Raw genomic sequence first — 12,047 nt, forward strand, 5'->3', positions numbered from 1 at the left:
GCTAAGGCAATGAACTGAAGCTGACTGCAGAGGCCACGCTATTTTACAATTCTTTTTTGTCGAAAATAAAACATTTTTTTGTAAAATTTCATGCAAGATTGGTAAAATCATAAGTGCGGTCGAAATTTGTACATTGTATGGGAAAATCAGAAGAGCCGACAGGTATGCAGCATGCACAAGTCGCTAGAAGCACTACCGGCATCGCGATAAATTATCATCATTGCTAGACCACATCCATGTTCATAGCCTCTCAGATGGGGAAATATTGCTTATGAAATAACTACGTCCTTCTGGGATTAAATACTGCAGCTACGACGTGTCAGGGTCGGTCACGCAAGAAAAAACTGGTTCCAACAAGATACGTTGTCGGTCCATTTACAAATATTGTTCAAAACGTAACTTCAATGAATACCTAGTCAAATCTCATAGAGCCTAATGCATTTTCTGATTTGTGGGCTGCTTAAACTGTAATGGTTCACCTTATGTCCAAAGTTAGTGCATACCCTTCATATGATTGTAATTTTATTTGCCATAAAACAGAACTGTGCCGCAGCACTTGCCATAACGATATTCTGCCATGAAAGGTCTTTCATATTTTCTTGAATCGCGGTGGTCAGTCGATCAATGATTCCATTGCGCTATTGCGGCCACATCTGGAGAAGTAACCACCAGGAATAAATGATGGTGAAATGACATCCGGAGACTCAAGTGCTACATGATCGCTCAAAGCCCTATGCACTCCTCACCATGTTGAATCAATGCCTGCTTCCTTGAATGTCTTAGTATATTCATATTTACATCATAAATATCCACTCACGTAATAAATGACTATGTCCCTTTCTGTTATTCTAAAAGCCTTCAATGTAATTATATTGGTTAATCAAAACGCAAAAAAGATAGTGTTGGTGAACTTCTATAGTAAAAAAGAAGCGCTTAATATTGGGTAGAATTATTCTCATTGATCGCAACGGACTGTAGAAAGTTATTCTGGAAAAAGACATTGGATCACTTTTATCTGAACAAAGAAATTTTCATACACTGTTTTCAGAGTGTTGTTGCTACGGCATCAAGTATGTCTTCTCTTGCTGCTCATTGACGTCATGTAACACCAAATTCGGTATATGTGGAGCTAGCTAAACTGCCGCGAGCGCATTATGAAGGGTCTGAATATACTCCGATGTCACGTTGACGTGCGCGCACGCTAGGCACAGCGACGCTACGTTAGCAAAACGCGAGCACTTTATAGTCTGACGCCAGGCGTGATAGTGTCCGTCGGCGCGGCCCGACGACAACCAGCACGAAATCAGACATGCTACATTTCGCGCCAATGCATTAGCCAGGGAACACTGCGTCTCCCTATTTTTGTTACCGAGAGACGCCGGATGCACTGAAACGAGCATGCGTCAAAGCAACGCAGCGCGGCGCGTGCCAGCGAGTATATGGCAGGACCGGCACCTGGCGTAGCAATGCCGGCGTGACGCGACGAAATGAACGCTGGCGAGCATGCGCACCGCGTCACGTCAAAATGTACTGGCGCCTTGACTGTGGCATGTAGTAATGCTCTCACTTGACACGCATCTCATGATTATCATGCTTGCACCAGTCACATACCTTCGCCATCCATTGAAGTCACGTAATATCAAATTTGGCATACGTGAAGCTGGCGAAACGGCCGTGAGCGCATCAGGAGTGTGGCATGTAGTCATGTTGTTACATGACATGCATGTCATGATTATCAAGTTTGAATGTGTTATTTACCTATGTCATTCATTACCGTCATGTAATAACGAGTGTCGTACATGTGAAGCTAGCGAAACGGGCCGAGCGCATCATGAACGTAGCCTGTAGTCATGTTACAAGGCACGCATCTCATGTTTATCATGTTTGCACCAGTATAATACCTTCGTCATTCATTTACGTCCCCCAATACCAAGTTTGATGTAAGTGAAGCTAGTCAAACGGCTGCCAGCACATCATAAGCGTGGCATGTAGTCATGTTGTTACATGGCACGCATCTAGTGATTATCATGTTCGCACCAGTCACATACCTTCGTCATCCATTTACGAACCATAATACCAAATTTGGTATATGTGATGCTAGCGAAAAGGCCGCGAGCGCATCATGAGCGTGGCATGTAGTCACGTTGTTACACGACACGCATGTCATGATTTTCTCGTTAGGTTCTGTCACTTGGGTTCGTCATGCAATCATGTCATACCATACCACTTTTTCAACACGCCATGTGAAGGAAACCACCGCAAGAGCTGCAGGACCATGACATGTATATCATGACATTCATAACATACATATCATAATTTTGATGTTGTGACTAGTCAAATATGTTCTTCATACAGTCATGTAATGCCATACCAAGTTTGGTATCGATTCCGTTATTGAGACGGCAAGGAGAGCTAAAAGTCGTAGGCGGATAGATAGATAGATAGATAGATAGATAGATAGATAGATAGATAGATAGATAGATAGATAGATAGATAGATAGATAGATAGATAGATAGATAGATAGATAGATAGATAGATAGATAGATAGATAGATAGATAGATAGATAGATAGATAGATAGATAGATAGATAGATAGATAGATAGATAGATAGATAGATAGATAGATAGATAGATAGATAGATAGATAGATAGATAGATAGATAGATAGATAGATAGATAGATAGATAGATAGATAGATAGATAGATAGATAGATAGATAGATAGATAGATAGATAGATAGATAGATAGATAGATAGATAGATTCAATGTCGCCGAAGTTCACTAATAAATCCTTCGCATTTAAAACTCACGTTGCTCAATCGTTGAAAATCACTGCAGCGAGACCACAGCCTTGATAACATTGATTTAGCAACCGCAGAGTACGGCGTCTCTTTGCTTAGAGGAGCAATGACACCAAATTTCAAACTCATCAAGTGGCGTTCATTCGATTGCTTGGTATGGGTGAGTGTTTCTAGCGCAATATTAAGTGCGTCCGTTACGCAGAATTTATTCTGTTCCAAGCGCAAAGAGCGCCCAAAGCTCATCGGCGTGTGCCCGGCCTAAGACATTGACAGTATTTTGACGTGTTCTGCAAGCTCCTATATGCCACGCCTCAAGCACCAAGTGACAATAAGTGAGCAGTTATGACGTCTACAATTTTCGTATTGTCATTGTGCTGTCTACATGTGGTACCATCTGGATGCCTAGCAATGGCTTTACTTGCTTTGTTTCGCTAGCTTCGTGCAGCCCGTTCCTATGAATCCCGCGCTTTCGTAGATTCGCTTCGGGTGATTTTTGGGGTAGTCGTGAGCACAAACGTGATTATTTCAAGCTGTGGTCATCGTGAACATTTAACACACGCGCAGCGCTCATATGTCTTACCAGATAGCGCGGGCCAAGCATGAGTTTCCAACCGGCTCATCGGTGTTCGGTTCAGCGTCGATTTCAAAATCACTGCTCAGAAGAAAATGATTCGACACGCAGCGAATCAACGTGATTCCATAATTCACAGTGTTTTCTTCGTCGCTTGATGATGTTGATGATGGCGGCGACGGCAATGAGAGCGGCGGGGACATGCCTACACACGTTCGCGCCAAGCAGACGAAATGTCAACGAAAAATTGCGTCGCCATTTCGTGTGGCCACAGGGTCAGGCGGGTGGGACAACGGGAGGTGACCGCTTGGCAGCACTGGCCACACTTAAAATTAGCAGGCTTTGCATACGTTTTTAATTGTGTTCAATAGTGGTCATAAAATGAATATTATAAGCACTCATTCATCTCATTGTTGCATTACTAGTACTGAATCATTACTCGAGGATTCATAACTACGCGTTGATGCAAAAAACGCGACATGCGTCATGTTGATGTCACGGCTCCTCGTATTCACCGTAACCAAAGGGGAGGGCACACCGGCCTTGTGCCTGTTAAGGTATCCGGCTTCATCAGGAGCGGCTATCTACGCATTCGGTGAGCTTGTTCAGCTCTTGAATTCACACGAGCGAACGATACACTTGCGAAGAAATAAATTATGGAAGGAATGCACAAGCCCACCATGAAAAAAGTAAGTAATGTTTGTTGACCCAGCAATGCGCCGAACTAAGCACAAATCTTAATATCAGATTGCCTGGATACGCCCCCCATTTGTGGCACTCGACCAGCAAATGAAGCAATGAACCGTTTAGCCTAGTGTGAAAAAAACCGTAAAGCCATAGATAACTTCGACTTCAATCAAATAACGACTATTTGAATATAAGACATTGAGTTCTTGGTTTTCGTTATTTATTCCCTGCTCACGTAGTCGTGCTTCAATCATCAGCGGGCATTGATGCCTGTAGCATTATGTTTTCGACACTTTTCATTCCAAGTTTCGCGACTGATATATTTAGACCATGGATAGTGTTCGAAGGCTGCGTGACCGCTGAGTACCTTGTTTTTCCGCAGGAGCAGCGCGAATACCGCCAGCTGCTGCCAGACTGCCAGAGAAAGTTGTTCCCTGAACTCAACTTGCAGCAGCTGCAAGAGAAGCTCGACACCGCCCTCACAAAAGGAGACCTCAGTCTTTACGTTCAGGTAATGTCCTCCAAAGCACACATAGCGACATTTCTGTGTGTGCCCTCCTAATGTATACCAACATACGATATGATTATGATGCAAGTCGTAGTAGCGGGCTTGGGCGTGCGCACAAAGAGTGGGGTGCCCCCCCCCCCCCCTCCTAGTTACACAAGAGAGAGAGGTGCTCAAAATCTGCCCCATACATTGACTTAGTAGGTGAGGCAGTGGAGGAGAGGGACGAGCTGCGACTAGCCTTTTCCCCGCCTCCCTTAATGCTGGTCCTTACGAACACCTATGCAGGAAGGCACCGAGAATGACAACCATCCGGTGCCCCCTAAGGTGCATTGACATCACCCAGTACGCGGACGTCAAGCATTTCCTTTCCATCGAAATGTGACTGCCGTGGCCGGGATCAAAGCAGTGACCTTCGGTTGATTGCAGAGTGCCGTGACAACTCCTCCCGCGTGGCAGACGTTCAAGTGCTAATGAGTGGCGGGAAATGAACAATGAAGCATGCGTGCGCATCGCCTTTAACGTCGGCTGATTGTGTTACGGCCTCTATCGACCATATTTGGTGACATTGTTTCGGAAAACTCAAGGTATGCTATATTATTTTCAATGCGAAAACGTGTGAGCAGAGAAGCTGCGCCTCACGAGCTGGTGAAACAACAAAATAAGTCATGCCCGTTTGGCGCAGAGCACAGTTTGATCACTATAGCCACCGTATGAACATATAATTACCTGTGGTGTAATGGGTGCTGCTTCTCGCGATAGTACTCGTATGAAGCCGCCTTAGTATCGTCCGCAATTTTAGTAGGAACTGTTTGTCCTTCCCGTACATTAACCCTCTTGACTAGCTGCAGGTATGCGACCAATTTGCTGTTAACCTTGCATAGGTAGTGTTTTACTGGCAGTGTAACCATGGGCTATGCCTCTGGCAGTAGTGATGCTGAAAACAAAGGGAAGCGCAAAGCTTCACTACATAGGTTACTGACCCCTCAGAGAAGCTGGTCATATACGTACAACGGCGCAATTGCGACACTGAAGAAAATATAGGCCGACAGGAGGCCGACTACATGATTGCGGCCAGCCAACTGCGATGCGAATCCGGCAACAAGTCATACGGCCAGCTCTGCTGACTGTCAGTGTGGTAGACGGCTCCTCTCCTTTGCACAACCATATTTCCGCACATTAGGGAGTTTTCGAATAGCATACGCATAGCTTCGTGTTACCGTGTCGCACCACTGCGCATGCGTCGTACGTTAGCTTTCTGTGGGCTCCTGCTAAGTCACGGAAATAGCGTAGGCTATTCGAAAACTTCGTATTTCTGAAGCAGAAAAGTATCTGTGTTTCTTCCTATTATGAAGTGTTGTTTTGTTTTTTCACAACGCAGGACTTGAACAAAACATGGACCATAATTTTTTGGGTTGTTGGCAGTGTGGGTCAAATTGTAACTTGGTTGATAGGAAGAAAGGCTATAGAAATGGTGAACGTCAGCCTATTATTTATTATTCTATCGCTGCAGTTGGTAACAACAGTAAAGGCAACCTACAAGGAAGACTTTCAAGCCAACTTTGCAAGTTTGTTGTGGTGGCAGCGCAGACTTGCATGGGATAAACAAATTTCATGTTTCACAGCTTGTGCCCATATCAATGAAATTTCCTGGTGGACTTAAATTATACATTGTTTGACTGTTTCAGGTTCACACCTGCGTCTATCTCGAAACGACCAAAGGACAGGTAAGAGGTGCTCGTGCTGTATTGCATGGCTAGAAATACGAGGAACCACGCAGAAGCAGCATGTATCGTTATTTCTTAATTCACTAGCGCAACGCCTACAACACATATTTGTTTGACTAAATGCCGTACACCCTGCTTTCTTGCCCTCATTTAGTGGGAGCTACAGAACTTCCACGTGGTTCAAGCGTGTGCTCAGCAGGTGTACGACAACACCACCAATGAAGCCATTAGGACCCAGCTGCTGGCAGAATATGAGAAGTACATGGACAATGCGACCATAGAAAAGGCAAGTGTCGAGTTGCAACACAGCATAGCATGTTCCTAGCTTTCTGTATAAATACATAAACTTTATGACCCAGAGATTCTTCTTTTTTTTCGTAGCAGCAGCATTGCTTAATATGTTGAATAGACTGTACTGCGTCTTTCTTAGAAATCAGCTTGCAGCCGTGAACCCATATATATATTGTGTCAAAATTGTACTCAAAATTTAATTACTTTTTCTTGCGCATATATGAAGTGTACCAACTGTCTTTATTCAACTTTTATTGCTACGTGTTATGCAAAAATTTTTTCCTAAAACCGGTTTTAATCATCTGTGCAATCAAGATGCAACAATCACCGCGTGATGAAGAAAGGTGGGGCGCGATATTCCGCAGCATGACAACGGACCTCCCGTTTGCGGTGCGCTAATTGAAAGTCCCATCGGTTTATCTGTTTTTCTGAAGTAACTCTTCTCTTACGTTGCAAAATAGATGAAATAACCAGCAGAAAACGCAATGCAGCTGATTCCATCATTGCTTAAAAGGCTCTGTGTTTCATTTCGATCTAGCGTTATTGTTTATATTATGTCGTGTTTTACAAGGCTTGCAACGTATATTAGCTAAAGTTGGCTACTTTTGTAATGTAAACCCAATATAGTTATTTATTTCAATTTGTGGTCGGCAACAACCACTGTAGTCTTCGGCCATCTGTACGTGTTCAAAAACTTTTTTTCCGAACTTCTTACTTCAGAGCATCTCTGAAGCCGTGCATTCTTATTTCAATAGTGTGCTACTAGTATTCAATTCTTTCTCACAGCTTCTGTATTCTCGGGGCCACGCACAAAACATGTGTGAGACACAGAAAAACGGGTAGTTACAGGGATCGTTGAGAGCAAGTCATTAGGAGAGGCCCCAGTTATGTTTTTGTTGTTGTAGTTGTTCTTGTGGTTCCTGAAGTTTCGCTAATAGTGTTCTATGACCATCTTGGCACGCCGAGGCAATCATGTCTCATCAGCTCCCAACATTCGCTCACAAGAGCTTAATTGGACGTTTGTACACACTTTATTTAGACTAGGCATTAGGCACTGCCATGGTGGTCTAGTGGCTCCACTACGGCGTCTCTCATAATCATATGGTGGTTTTGGGACGTTAAACCCCACATATCAATCAATCAATGGTGGTCTAGTGGCTAAGGTACTTGGCTGCCAACCCGCAGGTCGCGGGATTGTATCCCGGCTGTGGCTGCTGCATTTTCGATTGAGGCGAAAATGTTGTAGATCCGTGTGCTCAGATTTGGGGGCAGGTTAAAGAACCCCATGTGGTCGAACTTTCCGGAACCATCCACTACGGCATCTTCCGTATTGCCACCTTGGCACTTGGTAAAATTCCTTGTTTAATAGACCTCAATAAACATTCTCTAGACCTCTGGAGCGATGTCACAATATCATAAGGCAGTTTTGCGATGTAATGCCACGGCAATCAATATTACTCGATTAGCCATTAGAAAACAGCTACCAAGATGTTAACTTCAAAAATAACTAAACGGTCTTAGCAATTTTCTGTGGACTATATATGTATTTAGGATGTATACTTATATTTAACAACCGCGTGATAATGCCCCGGGTTAGTAATTCTGCATCAAACTGTAATGCCTAACTTTTTTTCTCAGATCGTCGCATGTCACGCCAGGCGCCTCTACCCGGACGTGAAAAAGGTATGCAGCTTTTGACTTTCTTTTTCACGCGATACTCGCCACTGGTACTTATTGTCATTCTATAGTACATATGAATAGATGGACCCACCTGAAGAGGATAGTGGAATTGCGCATTTGGTTACTTTACTTAACTCTCATTGCACAAATCTGGTTTCCTTTGAAAGTAAATCAAAAAGAGTAACTGTGTTAAAATACCGAACAGTGAACAAGCCCAAACTCCACCGCGTACGAGATAAGTGAGACTGGAGCCACTACTCAAACTAGATGATTTTGTCAACCTTTCATGGTCACAATGCTCGGTACACAGGTCATGACTATTTACAATTATCATCAATATATTGAAATGTTCAATGAAATAAGTTGCAAAGATTAAGGCCCGTGTTGCTGTTGCAGTCACAGCTATGCAGGACATAAATCGTAGGGATTGTCACTTTTAGGTTTGAACTCAAGTTTACTGATTATGACGTAGAAATAAACAATTAGGCAGGACAAAAAAACACAACTTATCACCGGAGAAGATTCCACCTACGACTGATTTCCGAATAATGCGTCAATATATTAATTAACTTGCCAGATGTAAAGGCAATTTTTGGTATCCTGTTTTTTTCGTGTCGCTTGAGAGGTTCTCGTCGAATTTTACGTTTAAATATTGCTCTTGCACGCATCAGTTACCCGGCACCAAATCTTGCAGAACGAGAGTGGAGAAATGACCGTGATGTGCCGCTCGCCTCCGCTGCCCGGCCACGGAAGCAAAAAGTTCCAGGACACTGAGGCCCTACGTATGCGCAACATGGTGGCTCGTCAGGTATGATTTATATTGTGGTTATGAAGTGTCAACAAACCGAGGTAATTTTAAATAGGACATATCGGGTTGTATGAGACAGTGTCACGGTCAGTAAGTGCAATAACTTCTCCAGCTTTCGGCACATTCTTGTTAAGAGCCCCCTGACTCGGCTAGTGGAACCTCCGGTCCCATCTAGTCTCTGCCACTTTTGGACCACAATGAGGTTCTTACAGACTCACTATACTACGCTGGTATGTAGATGGTAACTGTAGGCAATAGCGATACTGAATTATTGCACAAGACTACCACCCGGGTCGTGACCAATTGTATTTATTATAGCGCTGGTGTCAAAAAAGTTAAGACAAAGAGGATAACAAAAAATGAATAAATTCAAGGAGTACAGCACATGAGATGAAATGCTTGATGAAGCAGTGTAGGCATGATAATTAATATACGTGAACGCTATTTATCAATTTATGACTACAAACATTAAAAAACGGTAAGACACAGCGAGGCTTAACAAAGAGTATAATTATGTGTGCATTCCCTTTTCACTTCTGCCCGAACAGAAATAAGATATACTTAGTACCTTTCAAACAGTGAGTGTCACAACATTTACTGCCTGTGTGACAGGAGGTAGTAGGTGCCGAATTGGTCAGCTTACGGCATGCTCTGACACAGCTTACAATTACTCTCTACACAGAAGTAAAAATACATATCTGGTGAACTTACTACTCTGGCAAGCTCAAATAAAACTGAGAGCGTCGGGTATTATTTTTTTACGTGATTGCAGTGACCCCCTCTATCATACTTTTTTTGTCGCGTTAAGCCCCTTACGCATATTTGAGGATAAAGAAGCGCCGAATCAGTAAGTTTACTCCTGAAAGCCGTAGTGCAAGATTAGAAATGAGAAAAACGAAGAATAGACAAAGACAAGCAAGGAGATGCAGAAAGACGGAAAGGTCGAAAACATGTGCTACGTCATTCAAGTAACGATGCGCTAACTGGCCCAAGATATGGCTGCATATTCTGCGCTAACGCCACTATTGCGCGGCGCGCACGATTATGTGCGCATCTTTCGTTCTGTTGCGGCGGCAGCTATCGCCACTACTCTCGTTCGTTTTTCTTCCTCGCTTAAGTTCATACTAAATATAAGCGAGCCTGGCTTGATAATAAAGGACGCTCTGCTCTCTTGCTGACCGGCGTAAGCTCTGTTCTTTGGCACGCCTTTGCGCGGCCCGCGGGATGCAAATAGCGTACTGCCCCAATTATTCTTTGCTTTTACACACACCTACAAGAGCTTTCGTATATATTAGAGGCACAATTATCAAGACAAACGTGCGTAAATATACCCTTTATAAATTCATGGTTAAGAATGCCGGGAAGACTTCCATTTCTCCTGACAGGTGCATAAGACAGTTTTTTTTTTTTTAGTACTAGCTTTATCTTATATAATGTCAGCCTCGAAAAAAATAGCGACACACGTGAGCAGAAAGATAGTGCCATATGCCGGGTATCGCGTGAGGTTGATTTTATACAGATCAACTCGTAATGAATTGCTCGCACCGGCACGTGTTTTACCTTGTTCCATATTTCATTACAGCTGATGTGCTGATTCATAAAAATCAAGTTGGAATAAAAAAAGTCTCCAAATGAAGTAATAATATTTGTTTCTAATGACGCGTGTTCCATGCCTGGTTGTTAAAGGCGTGACAATGAAGTCATTGCTAGGCCAAACAAAGTATTCTTAATTTATTTTTGTAGTGGCACTCTCGCAGCTATACAAGGATGATTTTTATTACATCTTTAAATGACTATTAGGACACTGACAATCATATTCATTCTTGTTATTATTCTAGGTTGGAGAGTGCATTCGCCGACGCTCGACAGTGACTGAGGTAAGAGCATAGTTTGCTTATGTAAGGGCTTCCAAAAGTAATACAAAAAAGTCAGACGTTCTTATTGAATTACGTAAAGCCAAACTCGCTGATTTTCAGATGCGAAGCCGCTCTTTGATTAGCCTGTGTAACGCTGTCCTTCCGTGCGCCTGTACAAACACACCAAAACGCGCTCCCCTCGCCGCAGGTGTTAGAGCGGCGCCAACTAGGTCACGCGACGGCTGCGCGTTGATATCATGGTCTCCTCAGAGTGCGTGCTGACGTCACTGTCTTTTTTGCCTGCGCTTACCATACACGGAGGAAGGAAAAAGGTAAGGAGAGGGCATGCCCAGCCGGGGCAGGGCGTAAAAAATGTGGCGGAAATGACATCACGGCGGCCATACTCAGTAGGCACAATGGCGGCGTTGTTATGGTTACGTGTTGCGCAGTGAAGCTTGTCTAGCAGTGAGCGGCCGCGGCTGGCGGCGGAATTTGTGCTTCCCCAGGTCTCGAGCTGAGCCGTGGTGGACAATATCTGTGCTCTGCGCCGCGTTATTGGTTACGCAGTGTTCGTCTGGCTGTTACATTACTCTTAGCAACGTTTACAAATCTTTTTGTCCATCACGGGGTTTCAACAGTGCGTAGAACAAGTGCATATCCATGTGTCGTGCGGCGGATGACGCGAATGAAGCAGTTAGTGTTCAGCGAAATGGCGTTGGGCACCATGACGAAGCTGAATGACGACGAACGCCTTGCAGGTCAGTGACGGTTGAGCAGTGCTCCTGCTTGTGACAACGGACGACGCTGTTGAGCCCAGCAAGACGCCGTGAGGACCATGTGCGCATACGTAGTTTCGTGTTGTGTGTGTACAGTAACAACTTGCATGTGCGTATTAAAACACCTTTTCTGTTCCGCTTGGTACACTCTCCACCAGCATTGCATGTAATCTCAACGTAACAGCAACCACGTTTAACTGTCACTAGCACCGTGCTCAAAGTCACCACGGTCGCAGAATGCTGACGCAGGTGAGTTTCACGCGGAACACGGACACAGTGGCAGGACGCTGCGTCAGTCGCGCAGCGGAATGCAACCGTAGAAGGCGCACGACCGATCGTGTTGT

General features: G+C 44.1%; 1 protein-coding gene across 1 annotated transcript in view; it reads left to right on the forward strand.

Moving 5' to 3' along the window:
- Positions 1 to 12,047, forward strand: part of LOC119186545 (uncharacterized) — a 79,556-nt gene that overhangs the window by 31,858 nt on the left and 35,651 nt on the right. Inside the window, exons 7-12 of the mRNA XM_075894597.1 lie at positions 4,443 to 4,571; positions 6,254 to 6,292; positions 6,447 to 6,578; positions 8,222 to 8,266; positions 8,958 to 9,071; positions 10,910 to 10,948. Of these exons, the coding sequence (XP_075750712.1) occupies positions 4,443 to 4,571; positions 6,254 to 6,292; positions 6,447 to 6,578; positions 8,222 to 8,266; positions 8,958 to 9,071; positions 10,910 to 10,948 (498 nt within the window). The remainder of the gene's footprint in view (positions 1 to 4,442; positions 4,572 to 6,253; positions 6,293 to 6,446; positions 6,579 to 8,221; positions 8,267 to 8,957; positions 9,072 to 10,909; positions 10,949 to 12,047) is intronic.

Source organism: Rhipicephalus microplus, chromosome 5 (assembly GCF_043290135.1).
Source record: "Rhipicephalus microplus isolate Deutch F79 chromosome 5, USDA_Rmic, whole genome shotgun sequence".
Lineage (NCBI taxonomy): Eukaryota > Metazoa > Arthropoda > Arachnida > Ixodida > Ixodidae > Rhipicephalus > Rhipicephalus microplus.